Source organism: Strigops habroptila, chromosome 3 (genome assembly GCF_004027225.2).
Source record: "Strigops habroptila isolate Jane chromosome 3, bStrHab1.2.pri, whole genome shotgun sequence".
Taxonomy (NCBI): domain Eukaryota; kingdom Metazoa; phylum Chordata; class Aves; order Psittaciformes; family Psittacidae; genus Strigops; species Strigops habroptila.
The window spans coordinates 77,374,798-77,391,727 of record NC_044279.2 but is presented as its reverse complement, the minus strand read 5'-3'; the positions used below and the strand labels follow the sequence as shown (position 1 = coordinate 77,391,727).

Here is a 16,930-nt window from a genome sequence, read left to right as displayed (position 1 = left end):
CTCTTAAAAAACCCTAAACTTGCATTACAGTACAATTACAAAGCTACAAAACAACATTAAATATAATGCTTTGGAAAACTGCTTCACAAAAAAAACCCACCCAAACCCTAATCATCTTTCCAAATACTTTTCCCAGAAAACGTCTTCTCCAAGAGAAGATATCTGGTCCCTCTAATGCTCCTGTTCCACTGTGCAGCTTGCTATAGCAAATCTAAAATATTTGATATTTAAAAAAAAGTAAAATAAAAGTCATGCCTTTTGCAAATCAGCTAGCAGTATTAAGCTAGGAGGTTAAAAAAATCTGCATTAGATAATAGTACAGGAAAGTTACCTGTAGTTTGTATTTTAACACAGATAAACTTACTCATAGGATTCATAGGGCGCAGACCCTGGGGTGTCTGTCCTTGTTGCTGATTCTTCACTTGAGCCTGGGGCTGTGTCTGCATCTGGTTCCCTTGATAGGTGAGTCCAAGCGCTGCATAGGCTCTCTCGATGGAGCTGGGGTCTATCTGACTGGTAGTGTTTATGCTGGGTGTTGTCTGCTGCCCCACACCCACAGAGCCAGTATTTGCAAGTCCTACTGCAGCTCCACCCAGCAGTGCTGGAAGAAATGTACCAGTACCAAGTTAGTAAGGACAGCAGGAGGTAGCCCAAAGACATCCACAGAAACAGGGAGAGAAGCTAAGGAGTACACTCGCTGTTCAGAACTAAAATATCTCCTTCTAGGTACATGCAGAGGCCAGGTCTAGAAAGCTGGCATGAAACAGGGAGGCAAGTTTTAACCCAGCCAGCCGTTCCAACAATAGCTGTTTTCCCTTTGAGCTGCTGAAAGGAAATCCCACTCTAAGTATTTAGGACACCTCTGTTTGCTTCAAACTGAAAACAGAAGTACACCATGACACAGAGATTAAACACAGAAGGGTACATACAGCTCTTCACCAGCCACTGTAATGTTTGGTTTTGGTTTTGTTGGGGTTTTTTTATAATTTTCTTAAAACAAGAAATATCTCAGCTCACATTAGTCATGAGAAGAGCCCAAAGTAACATTAAGGAGGGAAAAAACAAACAGTAGCAAAACCAACCAAAAAAAAACCAGAAACCTCCAAACCACCATACAGGTAACACAACAACAAAAGTCTTGCCAAAGATTTTAGCAGGAAGACCAAGGGGACACAAAGAGAAGGGTGAAGAGACATCTGATGCAAACAAAGGATGAAGACAGAACCAAATATCATCAGGGCTGACATGACGCAACTGTGTGTGTATATGCATGCACATCTCTCTCCAGAATCTGGCTAGCTAGAAGAGATGGTAGTGAAAAGCCAATCATGTGGTTGAAAGATCTTGCCTTGTTCACCCCTACCACTCTCCTGCTAGGAAAATCCAATAAAGTTAGAGATCCTCCATAAACAGTAGTTATCAGACAGAAAAATATTCTGAGACTCTAAGAGCAAGAGGAAAATCATATTACATATTCCTAGATACCAAGAGCATCACCACTATCACCTGGGTGCAAAAAAGTTTAATTCCCAACATGCATTTTACGGTTTATCCAATATATGGAATTCCCCAGTAGACTTACATTGTTGATTTCTTTTGTCCCCAGCATTTTTGAGAGGCAAACATACAGGACAGTCATGTCTTGTGCAATTCTTCCAGTGTGAGATGATTTGTCGGGAAGATGCACAATGTGCCACTGAGAAAGGGAGAGGAACAAAAAACTTTACTACCAGTATCTCCACACGGTGCATACAAACTGGGTAAGGAGCAACTATTTCTCCCAGGAAACACATCTATATCAACACAGGTAAGTAGAGTATTACTTGAAATAGCCCTGAAAATGTAGTTAGATTTCTGCAAGTACTGTTGGCTCAACTAAAGCTTACTTCAAAGACCTATGTCACATACCCTAGCCTATGGCTCAAAGGACACCACCATATACACGAGGCAGACTGTACCAAGCAACTGAGATGCCAAGTGGCACAACCAGATAAACCTAGGCTATCAAAAAGGTAGCATACATTTTTCCTTGGCTACTAAGATAGACTAAGAGTTCATCAGTGCCAGTAGCAGCTTAATTCATGGCTAGCTATTGCTTGTAATTTCTCTTCCACTTAAGAGAGATAAGTAGACTACTACTTGCAGATTGCTGCTTTGTGCCTAACCTTATCAGAACACAGCATCCAAAAGGTATTGCAGTGAGCTACAAAGCTAAGCAAAAGATCTTTACTCATTTCTCTGCGCCTAATCTAGAGATGAGTGCCCTCATCTCTAACTTGCCTAAACTTTAAAGGTTCAGAAGTTGTTTATGATTTCCATTCTTAAGGGGAGAGACAGCTTAAAAAAAAATTCTACTTCCTAAGCCACCCGCTAGTTTTCCATCTATTTCTGCAAATGCCCTTCTCATTCTGCAAATGATGACTAAATCTATATAACCACTCCTCCACTTACCCTGGCAAGATTTGCCAGCCTGACAGTGCGTCATATGGTTCAGGACATTCTTCATGGTTCGGCAGTGAGGGAGGTTGCACTGTCGCACCTCCCCGTTGGCCTGTTCTCGCCGCTGACATTTGTGAGCATGCAAGAGGAGAACTAGTTGCTGTTGAATGAGTTTCCGCTTTTCTGGATCTGCTGTTGGTGCTCCAGAACCCATTCCTTGAGAAGCTGCTGGCCCCATCCCAGCTTGCTGAACTTGGGGAGCCTGCTGCTGGCCCTGGAGAAGGTGGAAAGGAAGTTCCCAGAAATAAATCTATTTTTGAGAATAATTCATTTAGCAAGTAAACAACAGCAAAAACAACAAAAGAAGAATTGAAGCAGAGAAACAACTACCACATTCTGTGATTAAGGGAATAGCCCACCTATTTGTAGTTCTGGATGACTCATTAAATACAGCCCTTAGCAACAGCCCTGGCAATTCTCTCACCAGTCACAATTTCCTCCCCATATCGCCCTCCTAGTCCTAGCTCTTGCCTTATCGAAGCATAGCAGAACTTTGCACATGCTGACAGGTTAATTTGCGGTGCTAGACCAACCAGAAAATATTAATAGCACTTAGACCTCAAATCTCCTCCTCATTTTGGAGGCTAGAAAGTTGCATGCACAATTCTTGCATTAAGGGAAGAAAGCATCTTTTAGAGTAAATAGAGTTTTCCCTTTATTTCAGTATAAGGTGCCTCAATTTGACTGTTCCTAGAAAAGGAGAATGAAGAGGAAGTTCTGGGAACCTTTTTCCATCAGGAAACTTGCATGTAGGCATTCAAAACAAGCACCTCCTAGTCCCTGCTAGAGATGAAGCACAACTTCAGGATAATACATGCCACAGAACTAATGTCAAGTATGGCAACATCTAGTACTACTTCTGTTTATTTCTTCAGACTTCCTTGTATTTCTTCCAGCTGACATTTGAGGAGTACTCGGCAAAGGAGAGAGGCTGAGGGACTCTGTGTTGCTTGTATCACTTCAGCTCACAGCCTTCAGTTTCTAACAGACTCTTCACAGAGGGTTTTAGAGGATGTTTCTGGAGATCTCCAGATTTTTAGAGCTCGACTACTTGCATCTGTAAACCCCAGTTCTCCCACAGCATTTCAATACTAGTATTAACCTTTCCTTTTACAAGGAGACTCCACCAATTACTCAGTCCCCTCAGGGTTTCTGTGTGTTCTGATACCTGCCTTGTTTGCAGCCTGTCATTCTAAATGACAACTGAGATAGCAGCAACTTTTCACTCCTAGGTTCAGCTGGGGTTCTGAACAGCAAATTTTGGCTGCTGCTTTATCGGTTCATACAACCAACTGGTTTGGAGACTTCCAATGTTTCATGCTCAACTCAAAAAAACAAAAATTGAACTCACAGGATTGAGCTCTTTAATTCCAAGGTACAAGTTACCTGGAAATGGTTTTTCAGCAACACTAAGATCAAGAGACTAACCCTCCCAGAAGAAGAGGGCCCGGAGGGGTGGTGGGGAGGGGAGGGAAGCATGGAATTTGAAGCAAGAAGAAACACAAGCTGTATTTAGAAATGTGAATTTGTTTCCCAAATAAAAAAACCCCACATGTATGTAGGGGATAAAAAGGCAGGGCATGTTGCATGCATACCCCTAGCCAATTTAAACTCCTAAAATGAGACAAACACATTCAGCCACCAGCACTAAGCTCAAGCTAGGGAATTTAATGTTCAGGCCTGTCATTTTTAAGCTCGCACCATCCACTATCTGCCATCCACTTTTCCCACCTCTCCTACTTCCCCCTTCCTTAAGCCCTGCTTCAATAACAGTGTGAGGGGAAAGGGGGAGGCACAGGGCTACTACAGCAACAACTGCCAGGGAACATCCAGCATCAAGACTGTTTGTGTTCATGTAATTCAGAACAGGAATGAACACACAACTGGGGCTTCTAAGCACTATCATTTCTGTCTGAGAAGGGATACTTCTCTCTCCAAAAATCATCAGTGAGTACAAGCAGCAAAACAAGCCTCAAAACAAAGCTACGCTGAGAAGAAGGGGCCCAACAGAGCAACTACAAGAGAAAGGATGCGAGAGGAGAGCAGAGGTGTCCAAACAGGTGGCAAATCTCACTTCAGTCAAGAAGCTTCATTTAACTTTCTCTGCTAACAGGGTTTGAAGGGCAAAGAGTAGAGGTCCAGCTTCTCCAAAAGAGAAAGTACAACTCAGCTTTCTCCTTCAGATCAGCCTTTTTAGGAGTTAAGCAAATACATTATGTATGGATTCAGAGCATGCATTCACACTGGGTATAACAGCCGCAAAAACTTATAATATGGCAAGAGCAGAGCATATTGCTCTGCTTTAGTCTACTACAACATTTTCCGGAGACATCTTTCATTCTACTTACCATGTTAGGCATTCCTGCCCCAGGAACTGGCTTCTTGTCCATTGGAAACTGGGGTAAGCTATTCTGCAGTGCAGCTTTATTCTGCATCTGAGGCCCAAGTCCGCTGGCTCCAAGCTGCTGCCCAGTATTCTGACTATATGGCTGGCCGTAAGGGCTGGGATTGCTCATCATTCCCATCTAGGAATTAAAATGGTAAAATGTTCAAGTAACACAGCTTAAATTCACACTGTGGAAGGCAAATGAATACTTCAGAGAAGCAAGAGGGATCATGGCCATGAACCAGCTGCAATGCAATACTGATCCAATATGCTTCCCTGTTCCTCCATGTGCATGTATTTAACCCATCACACAACATTAACTTTTCAACCAGACAGCTCCTGTAAACACAGTGAAGCCAACTTACCAAACTTTGAGGTCAGTCTGGTCAGAATTAGCCTGATTATTTCTTTTTATAAAGATTTTGTTCAACAGATTTCTCATTTCAGCTTTCCCAAGCACAAAGCTGTACCATGGGCTATGTAACTCACAAGTCTGAGAGAATTCCTCTGCTCCCAGCACCTCCACATGAAGGCAAATACCACCTTCACTCATATCGGCAAGGTTTATCCCCAAAACATCCCACCCAACTGTCAGCACTCCCACAGCTCCTCTCCAGACAGCTGTAACAATGCATGTCTGTATACAACCTTTTTCTATTTAAGAATATACCATAGGAATAGGTAAAACCACACAGTCACAGTAACCCATTTGCAGTGAGCAGTACTAGAGGTCAAAGGAGATGTCTGCAGACAAACAAAACAAATCTACTGAACCATTCATCCATAGGGGATGTAGATTCCTGCATCATACAAACTATATGTATATTCAACAGGCCTTCTAGGACCAAAACAACTAGCCATAGAAGAGCAGGAAAAGCGAAGATCTTTAAGATTACCAAGTTCTCACCATTACTCGGGATCCTCCAAGAGCCATAACTCATAACAATAAAGGCACAAATGTACTTTAAAGAGCTGCATTGTTTCAATTCACATTAGCATTTGACTAGACAATGTTCAGTCTCCTTCGATGCCTCTTGGTTCAAGTCTGGGCATTTTCCTGCATTCAAATACAAGCTCCTATGGTAGGTTTGTTTCCAGTCATTCCTACATTTATTCTCAAAGCATCCTCCCCTAGTAGAAACACCTTGTTTCTGCTCCTTACCTTCTCCTTGTTACAGAGAAGTAATCTACATGCCCAGCAACTATCTGTTATTAGTCAAACACTTTTTCAGGTTGTAACATCTGCCAATTCATTATAACAGCCTTCAATTTGCATTTACAAAGTAAAGCAGGATCAAACCCAAGCTATAGGAAAAGGCACACAAAATTCACTAAAGAACCTGCCACTTTAGACATCTGATATGTACAAGCGAATTCCCTTGAGGACAGCACCAGTCCTCCACACACAAGGAATAACCATAATCACAGAGCAGTAATTCATTAGGAAGCAAAGCAAAGAATCTCCACACCTGGCAGATAAACTGCAATGATCAGGCAGAACCAAGAAAACCTTCCTTTCCTCTGTCTCCTTTGGCACTACCCCTGCCGTGTCTCAACTGCAATGACCGCACATAGTGTGACCAATGAGCCAGCTGCTGCCAAAAAAAGGACAGGTAAGACTCAAATGCTTCCTGCTTCTCCCTCAGAAGACTAATAGGATCTTGCTTGCAAGTTGAGCAGAAGCAAAAGGGAGAAGAAAAATGTAAGGAGTCAGCAAACACTTCCAGGACTCTTCCCCATCGTCACTGCTGCCTCAAATTGACCAGTGGTTGTTCAGATTTAGTGAAGGACTAAACATGGGAATTACTTCCTTAAGATAACAAGGTCTGTTTTATTGTAAAATAGCCTGGATCCCTTTGGCTCCAGACAGGGTTTTGAAAGCAGGTACATTCCCAAACCCAGAAATTTCTAAGCAAAGTTTTCAAACTCATTAACAACCACAGCTCCCAAAGTTAGATGACACCTGAAAGTACCCTAAAGCACAGACTGTTTGCCATCACTAACACTGCTCTCACATAACTTCTACAACTTACACTGCTATCAGCTTCGAAAAAAACCCTAACCAAATAATTCAGAATTGAAGGCTCAATTTGCATTTTCACACCCTGGTGTCACAGGGAGAAATCAAGATGCCCAACTCAGACAACCATGGGGACTTCAACACATTGATAGCAAAGGATTCAGAATAACTGTGGCTGTAGTGGGAGAACCCTAAACCTAGACTTAAAAAAAACCACGTTTACCATGTCACCATAACAGACTTTTTCTAATGAGTCTCAGGGATGAGGTTTGACCATGCCCCAATCAACTTTTGTATCTGTTGCACAGCTGGACACAAGCTCTATGTGAAGCAGCTGGCTTTTTCAAATGTATTAATCAAGTTGGCCCAGCAAAAAGTTCTCCGATATTTTCTTAAGCATGAACCATTGGCACTGTTTGGGGTATAAAACCAACCCCCTCAAACAAGGCTGTCTCCATGGCAGAAACACAGGGCTCCACTCTCCCTACGGCTGAGAACCATCATCCACCCTACCAAGGGGACCTCCTGCACCCTGCTGTACCTAGGGACCTAGCAGCAGAAGACTACATGCCCAGCTCAGCTGCTCCTGAAAGAGGTAACCCTTAGTTCCCTGTCTCAGTCTACAGGAGAGGCAAAGACCAGAGGAGCACAGGCCAGGTTAGAGGGCAAACGTGCCAAACTGACTCCAAAAGCCGCAGACTCAAGCAACATCTAAAAAGGATGCTAAAACCCAAATGTCTCCAGGTCTCTTGGAACAAATCAGCAGCCATTCTTGGTCCAGGTGAAACAGACACCTGTCAGATCCACAGCTGAACCTGATGTCAATGCCTCCCAGTCTTGCTGTCACAGACCCACTAACCTGACACCAACAACCTGCATGCAACTCTAGGCTTAGTGAAGGGTCATGTGGGAGGTTCTTCACCTAGCACAAGGTGGCCATGAGACCCTGGCACAAGAAGCAGGAACATGTTCATGTAATTTCCTGTGATATGTTGAGAAATACGGATAAAAGAAAACACCAAACAGGAAGATATGGATGACCTCATGACTACTGAAGTAAGACAAAAATAACCCTGTAAAATTTTATCACTAGGAAACAACCATAAAGACCAACATAGTTCTTCATCACTTTCATGCTCTATTGAGAGTGAGGGGTAGATAAAGAATTAAGCACAGAAGAACCAGCCAAAGAAATGTGATGTTAGTACCATTACATGAGACAAGTACAAGGCTTCATCTGCAATTCCATGCAAAAATGTACACGACTGAATCAGAGCTAGAAGTCAGTGAGTGCAACCTCTACTCACTCCTTCCCGGCCACCTCCTTCCACTGCTCTTCCCATTTCTCTTCTTATCCATGCCATCTGTTGTTTTTCTTCTCCTCACAGCCTCAACTTACTTTCAGCACATATGCAAAGACACAAGGAAGAGCAGACAGAAATCCACAGCGCAGTAAAGAAGAGGAAACAAGGAAAACTGCAAAAGATGATAATGCATGGCTAATAGATGGCAAAGGTAATCTCAAATGGTTATACCTTCTGCATGCAGTGGAAAATGACCTTCCTGCCTCCAGTGGAAGCATGGGCTGTCATTACCAGGTGGAAGATGGGCACCTCTCACCACATAAAGGGCATGGATGACACAAATTCAGGAAACATCCTAGTTCACAAGCACAAGCAGCATCAGATAGGGCTGTTCAGACACTCCTCCCATTTGAGAAGAGCAACTACAAAAGTGGAGGGAATTCCCTGAAGTTTTGTTCCAATACCACGAAATGCAAGCATCTTCAGTTTGGTAGAAAGTCAAGTAACCAACTCTGATTAGCATTCTACTGTCAATACCACAGACTACAAATTGAGGAGGAATACCTGTTACAGCTATGCACAGACATTAAAAATATTCTACTGTTTCTCTATAAAAATAACTGCTTCACTGACAGTCTAAGATTTGAAAGACAACTAAGTATCAGCAGTAGGATTGAACAATGACCAGTTCTAAGATATGAAGAGATAAATGTAAGCATGGAGAAGTGAAGAAATAGAATTAGTATTAGTTTTAGCACATTCTTTCAAATCATCCAACATTTGCAGCATCAACTACGTATGTCTCTCAGGGTAACTGCAGGGCATGCACTAGTCTAAGACCATACTGACAGCATCTAGTATCTTTCCAGATCAAACATGTTCACAAGTGTAAGTTAAAAACAGGAAAGTTAGTTTTAGTAAAATCCAGCTGGTTCTTTAAAACCAAGAATTTATTGTACACCACAGTGTCATTCTACTGACTGGTAGAGCGTTACTGGACCCAGGCATAACATAGCAAAATTTTGCTAATGGTTTCCATTGCATTCTTTCCAAGGACTGTTATTGGTCATTATTCTTTGCACTTGACTGCATAATGTTTTAAGATACCTATTGCAAGACACTAGCATTATTTCACTGCCATCTGTGCAAGGAACTCCCCTAACCACCCCAGAAACTTCTACTCAAATCCAAGTCTTTACTGCTCCGGTTCTCCCTCACAAACAAATATCCCTCCCTTACACTTGGATCAAGTAGGCAATTTTCCATTTTTTCACCTTGGTTCACCAAAGAAGAAAAAGCAAAGGACCAGAACACACAACTAACTTTACCTGTTGAATCAAACAGCTAATAGGCAACCAAAAACATTGACCTCCTACTGAAAATATGACACTGAATATGCTAACACTAAGGAACATCATCTAATTTTACAATTTGAGAGTGACATCATCTTCAGTCTGTGCCACTTTGAACAGAACTTTATTCTGAAATTTCTCATTGTTTTACTTCAAAGAAGTTATAGAGATTCTGAAGAATCACACTTGTCTTTGTATAATATTGACATTGATTCTTCTAAGAATCATAGAATGGTTAGGGTTGGAAAGGACCTTAAGATCACCCAGTTCCAACCCCCCTGCCATGGGCCGGGACACCTCACACTAGACCATGGCGCCCAAGGCTCTGTCCAACCTGGCCTTGAACACTTAACAGAGGTTAAACCAATGAAACCAAGCGTATCCATTGTAATTGGAGAGAAACCTGTACATACCCCAAGAGTAAGCCAAATGACAAATTACTACTGGAACTCTAAACATTTCATGTAATTTCACATGCGAGTGAAATACATACCAGAGGTAGTAGTAGTGCTCTTACTAATCTGAACTGCCTTCATATCCATTTCATTACTTGAGTAAGGCAACATTTCTTGAATCAGTGGGAGATGAAAGCTCAGTGACCTGAAGGCCAGGTCACTTAGTCACTTTGTGATAGAGCGCTGCTAATACAGAAATGCGCAACACAAAATGCCCTCCTCCCCTAATAAGAGGCTGGACAATAAGACTGTAATGGACACTCTGGACAGAACCTAGTGGAACAACAAACTTAAGTAGATATAATTGCTAATGAAGAATGGTTCCAAACAGGAAATGTGAATTTCTTCTCAACCTAATACAGATCTTGAATTTGCTGTTTACTTTTCAATTAATCCAAGCTGTAAAACTACCTAGTGAAACAAAAAGCCCCCAAAATGCTTAACCACTGAAAGAATCAAGGCATTACAAACAAATTCCAAGCCTCTATTTTAAGAGTAATAGGTAAGTCTGTCATCCTCCTAACTTGCACCCAACCTAGCACATAGAAAACAAAAAGCTATTCAAGAAAGCAAAACTTACGACAGTTCCTTTCCCTTACAAACTTCTCGGTTCCTTTCAGGCTAGACTTTCACAGGCATTTTTAAGCTGGTACTGCCACCAAAGCAAGGTCCACACCTCCTCTGACTGGCAATACCAACTCCTTTAAGATGATGCCTCCCTAATATCAGCACCAACTTCGCAACTGAAGACCATAAACAGGACCAGAAAAACAACTCAAATTAATTTTTTTTTCTTTTTAAATGACCATGTGAGTTTCAAGTTTGGATTAGTTCCTCAACAGAGTCTGCCATGTAACTGGCACAGAGATGGCATGCAGACAGAATTGCTTCTTTATATGTCAGTGGCTGCTTCCAGCACACGTAAAGCTACAGCATTAGGCCACAGGATGTAAGTGGCACATTATGACAGTACAATTTTATGTATACCAGGTGACCCCAAATCAATCATTTACATTGACACTTGGAATTTCGAGTCCTAAAAAGTAACACACACACCTAGAAAAGTTGGGAAGTACATGGCTAATGTGTAAAGCAGGTGTTCCACTATTGCTAGCCAGAGTTTTGGGAGGAGAGGAAGAATACACTTCAGTAACTCCACAGGACAACAGAACAAAGCAGAAATGTAACCAATTCTGCTTTCCAAATTGACAAACCACTTGGAGTTCACCTTTACTCTTAGAGGAGTACAACATCCTCCCTCACAATTACTTCACAACACAGGAAACCTAAGCTATTTGTCAGTACAAACCACTGCAGACAACACACTTCTGTTTTACTGAGATGGAACTCCCAGAGGCAACCCCTCTCATCACCTAAAGGGGCTGACTTCGGCAAGGTAACATGATGAAGCTGAACACAACCAAAGCGTCTGGTTTGGGTTTTTTTTATTCCTAGTGAAGGACAGCTCCTGGATAATGCACATTTTTTGCAGCAATGAAGGAAACCTACAGAAGTTATTACACAAACTCCCACATTAACAGCAACACGGCACTAAATTTACCAATTTAAAAAAAAACAAACACAAAAACCTGGCTTTTAAAAACAACTGCTGAGGGTCCTCTGTTTTCATCTACTTTTTGAAGATTTGTAGGTGGGAAAACACAAAAGCAGATGGGTGGAAAGAGAAAATGGTCAGACACGACTGTTGTCAGATTTTGCTAACTCCAGTGCATGAAGTGAAGCACAGGCTCCCTGCCAACAACCAAACCAATTGAAGACATTCTGGAATTTCAGCCTCCATTTCAGACTGTTCTCTCTCATCCGGCAGTTTCAACTCCTGTGCAAGGGCTATACCCACCACACTTAAACTCAAAGTAACCAGTTTTTTTTAAATCAACAATCAAAGAACTCTGAAGTATTTTTAACCGGTCTGGGACTGCAAACTAAAACCCAGAAGTTTTGGTCTGAATATTCCTAAAGGCACAAAATGTTCTTACTTCTGATGTACAGCACATTTTAGAATTTAAGTAAGCAAGGAAGAAGATTTAATTTTGGGCTACATCAGCCAAAAGCTTGATTTTGTGTTCTTCCTTTACTTCTCCTAGCCATATGAGATTACAGTACATAAGCCTAGAGCTCTGGTAAATAAAGATTAAGAAGTTGCATTTCACCCAATATATCAATTTTTGACCTCTGAATACAGCTTTCTGAGGATCAAATTTTTTTTTTTTTTTTTTTTTTTTACAGCCAAGGAATAACGAATGAAATATCATGTCATTCCAATACAAGAATACTTCTAAATAGTTACATACTTCTTTCCACTGCAAACTACTATTTTCTACTGTAGCAATGGAGCTTTGCAACAACTTTCCTATCAGGCAAAAATATCTAACATGACCAGGTCACACATTACTAGGCACATACATATAGATATCTATCAGAACCACTGTTAGCACACTGAGCTGAAGCAAACAGCTTATGAACTTTATAATTAATAGCACTCTCAGACAATTAATTTTATTTACTAAATTAAAGCATATCAAAACCATTAATACACAGCACAATTTTCATTTATGTTTCAAATACATTGAAAGACTATGTTACTTATCATTCCAAGTCCTTCAAGTGGACGTCAGGCATTCCAAGATAGATCTATTCAGGTATTGCAAAGCACGCTGGAAAAAACTTCCCCCTCATTAGCCAAGAAGCAAAACACCCACCCCTAAAGTGGACTGAAACATTAAAGTATTTTCTAGGCTTTTGATTAAAACACTGAAAACTGGAAAATGCATACTCAAGCGGCTCCCTACCCTAAAAAAGCTAATTGTGCATGACAAAAATTCAATGTAGACATCTCCTCGTCACTTAAACCACTAGGTCTCCTCTCTGCTTCTCAGTGACTCATGACAACAGCTTTCTTCCAATCACCTAAACCCCATAAGCACATTTCCCTCTCCAGCTTTCTGGTTTACTCTCCTATAGACAAAGTCTTTATAAAGTTTAAAACTAGAACCCAGTTGGTTTAACAGTCTTTTAAGAACCCAACATTTGTCTTCAGGTGTCTACACAAGCATTCATTCTCCATCCTCAACTCACATACCTATTTCCTCAAAGACCAATGTATATATATTAAGCCTATTCAAACCTGTATATGCATCTTAGCATCTGCTACAGCACATATATTCAGCTGATTTCAGACAACAAATACTCTCATTAAATGTCACACAGAAAAGAGCACCACCACATCTAAAAGGTCCTGATTGATTCCCACCACACGCAATACCAGCATCACATTAGATGAGAAAGTACACTTGTGGATGATGCATAAAACAGAACAAAACACAATCATCTTACTTCCCAGTGGTGCTGATAAACTATACTGCCACAAGATTTCTACAATAGACTTTTTAATCTAGCAATAGTCTTACTTCTTGCGAAAGACTCAATTTTTGCCTCCCGTGACTGCTCCAAATTCCACTTTAGCAGCATATAAACTATTTACCACATGATCCAGGATTTCTTAAAAGAAAAAAGTAAATCCTATTCTATAGAACCCATACCGCAGAGGAATAAGTCTTACCAAAGTCAACAACAAAAAGGAAGGTAATCAAGTCAAGTTTAGCTTGACTTACCTTGTTCATAGCTCCAGGCTGTGGCCCTCTCAGTCCAGCCTGTCCTCCCATCTGCGGAGAGCCTTGTTGCAGTGTCTCAGCCAACAAATTACCAGGACTACCCATTCCTGGGTTTGGGTACGGCATATTAGGTCGTCCTCTGCCTGCTCCAATTGAACCGTTCATGACTTGCCCCTGCATCATTCCCTGTCCGTTACCTGCTGCCAACATCCCAGGATTCATGCCAGCATTCATCCCTGTGTTCATTCCCATGCCAGGCTGGTTAACTGGACTGTTTACTGTCGGCATCATTCCTGCTGTGGATTGGGCTGAAGGACCCTGGGTTGGTCCACTTGCACCCATCGCCATATTGGGAGAAGTCAACCCAGCCTGTGCCATGGGGCTTTTCACCATGCTGTTTAACATTCCCATTCCAGGACTATTTTGTTGGGTTTGACTGGCCATGCCTTGACCAGGGCCACCTACCCCCATATTGAGATTTGGGGAGCTACCAGCCCGTAAAAGTTCAGACAGCTGCTTGTGTTTAGAGGCAGCATCTTGTGCCAGGCCGAGGCTGGTCTGCAGCTGATTAATGTCACCACCATTGGTAAGTCCCAGTTCTGTGGAGCTGATCAGTTCATCTGGCAAGTCATGTTCCAGATCAAAGAGTGAGCCAAAATCTGAAAAACAAAACAAATTTTATATGAGGTCAGAGCAATCAGCAGCACCTTTAAGAAAAACCTTGTTCATTAGTTTTTATTTTTCTATTTCAAGTAACTAGCAAAACTTGACTTTTTGTGTTCCAGCAGAATTCCCAGATCAGTCATTACTGAAAGCTATCCAATTTGTCATGGTAAAAGTAATTTCTAAACTTTACAGAGTCTAAACTAGAGAAGACCATTCTGCTTCACTCTCCAAAACAGTTTGTGTTGAAAGATCACTGGGTAGCTCAGACTATTATCTCTCAACTTGAGAAATTTGAGAAGGAAAGAGAGAAAAAACCTGTATTAAAATCCCACAGTTAGCCAAAGGAATTAGACAACAATTATAAGAATTTAAAAGGTTGATAGCAAAGCACTGTCATTTATTTTTAACTTTCTATGAAGTCTGTCCCTTTTGGAACAAACATAACTAATATATAGTTTTCCAAAAAGTGTTTACTACATATAAAATAATAAATAGAGGTTTAGTTGTGGGGTTTGGGGTTGTTTTTTTTTTGTTGGTTTTGTGTGGATTTTTTTGGGGGTGCAGGGGGTGTGGTTGAGTGTGGTGTGGGGGTTTTTTATTGTTTTTTGGGGGCACAGAATTGCAAAATTCTATTAAACTCCACTGGACAGTCAGTATCTTCCCACAAGGAACACTGTCAGAAAACAATCATATAATCCTCCTGGCCACAAAGATGTGGAAAAAAAAAAAAAACCCCACCAGGATGAAAGAATCAAATTCGTATCTCAGGAGCCCATACAAAGCAGTCCCCAAGGTAACCAAGTGGAGAAAGATTACTACTTGGGATATACAGAAACAAGAATATTGGACAGCACCAGAATAAATTTGCTCAAGAAAACAAGAAGTTCTTATGTCCGCAGAAGGGGCATGCACCTTGAGCTGTATATTTAATCTATGGTAGTTAAAACAAACATAACCTAGAAAGGTTATGGCTAAAAGCTGAGCTACCATGTGATGTTGCTACACACATCTAAAAACCTATTGTTTGGAGGAATACCTAGTAAAGAAGAGTGGATTTAGTCTTAATGATTAGAACATTTCAGCACCACTTCTGCCAAAAAGGTCATTTCATGGATGCTCTGTGTTGCACTCCACTTTTAAAAACTTCAGATCCAGCAATGACCTAAAATACTATTCATTATCTCAGCAACTGCATTTAAAAGAAAATCTCAATTACACTGAATTCTAGAAAGGCTGGCAAGATGACTTGGTCCAAATATTAATGGAAAAAGACTACAGTTAAACAGCCTGTAAGTCAGAAAAGCTCAGCAGCATTAGAAATCTGTTTAAAATGTTTCAGACGATACCATACCAAGCTGTCAAACTCCACTAATAACAGAGTTTCTACAACTATGCAACTGTTCTCACAGATAAGATCATGACTTAAGAACTCTGAAAATATAGTATGAGGTTGGCAAGAACGCAGGTATACCACAACAGAGGAGATTTTGTAACTCCATTTATATATTCTTCATTACTGCAAAGCACCAGAGACAGAATGATAACTTCCACTAAAGAACTATGTTTTAAACTATTCAAATCAGTCAGCCCATTCTTCATTAATGTAAATCTTGTGCTAGAAATTATGCTTTGCAACACATACTAAGGATTGAGCTTTTATTTACATCACTGGTATTCCTTAGCATGTCTGGTATTTTTCAAAAATTCAGAAGTGAAGGATGAATCAGAAGAATAAAGCTTTGTTGAAGTTGTCCGCCATTTAAAATGATGAATTTAGAGTTTGTATCAGCAGACTTATCTCAACCCCTCTACCCCCAAAAAACCTTACAGTAGTCAGTGGCTAGCTTAAGAATTAAATATTGATGAAATGGGAAGAGTTACAGTGGAAGAGACCTTCAAGTTAAAAGGCAGATCAGGGAAATGGAGAAAGCAATCAAAAAGAAAAAATACAAGGCAGTTTAAAATAGCTTCTTAAGATGCCTGTTAGGATGCCTTTAACAAGCAAATGTTGAAGCACTACATCCAGAACAACTCTGACAAACAGCCCATGAGTGAGGTAGAAGTACAAAATACAACCAGTAATTCACAAGTTATTCTGCTATCCAGAAAAAAAATAATTCTCCTTAATGAGGAACAAACAAAAGTGAAACCGAAAGTTAAGTGTCTGGGAAGAATGTGGGCCAGCACAAACCCTGTACCTACAACATAACCATAATGGCAGCACACAGCAACCTCCTGTCTGCAAACGGAAACAGCTGTGGAAGCAAAGATGAGCACACAGCTCAAAGACCAGTTCTGTGAGTGACTGTAGCTGGGGAAAGAACTTCTGCTCTTGAACAGATACAGCTCCCAGGACAGGGCGAGTGCCAAAAGAGAAATCACCACTCCTGTCCTGAGATCATACCACTGTATATTAAGCCTTTCACAAAACCACTTGGAAAGTGATCAGTAAACATCTAAATATGAAGAACTAATTTGTTTTCAAACGACCACAGAATACTTTCTCTGAAAGACCCCTTTAGATGATTTCGGATAACACTGCAAAGGAGGGGCAATGTAATTCTTGGTTTGAGAGACAAAGACTTGCTCATCTTTCTTCACATGAAAATATTAATC

At 40.9% G+C, this 16,930-nt stretch overlaps 1 protein-coding gene across 5 annotated transcripts in view; it reads right to left on the bottom strand.

Moving 5' to 3' along the window:
- EP300 (E1A binding protein p300) overlaps positions 1-16,930 on the bottom strand; it is a 63,499-nt gene that overhangs the window by 32,404 nt on the left and 14,165 nt on the right. For 4 of the 5 annotated variants that reach the window (XM_030481099.1, XM_030481100.1, XM_030481102.1 and 1 more), the window contains exons 2-6: positions 13,649-14,307; positions 4,848-5,024; positions 2,452-2,713; positions 1,583-1,696; positions 365-601 (exon numbers count right to left, since the gene is read on the bottom strand). In XM_030481099.1, the coding sequence (XP_030336959.1) occupies positions 365-601; positions 1,583-1,696; positions 2,452-2,713; positions 4,848-5,024; positions 13,649-14,307 (1,449 nt within the window). Of the gene's footprint in view, positions 1-364; positions 602-1,582; positions 1,697-2,451; positions 2,714-4,847; positions 5,025-6,091; positions 6,257-13,648; positions 14,308-16,930 lie in introns of those variants that run through there. The other variant, XM_030481104.1, reaches the window with a different exon arrangement.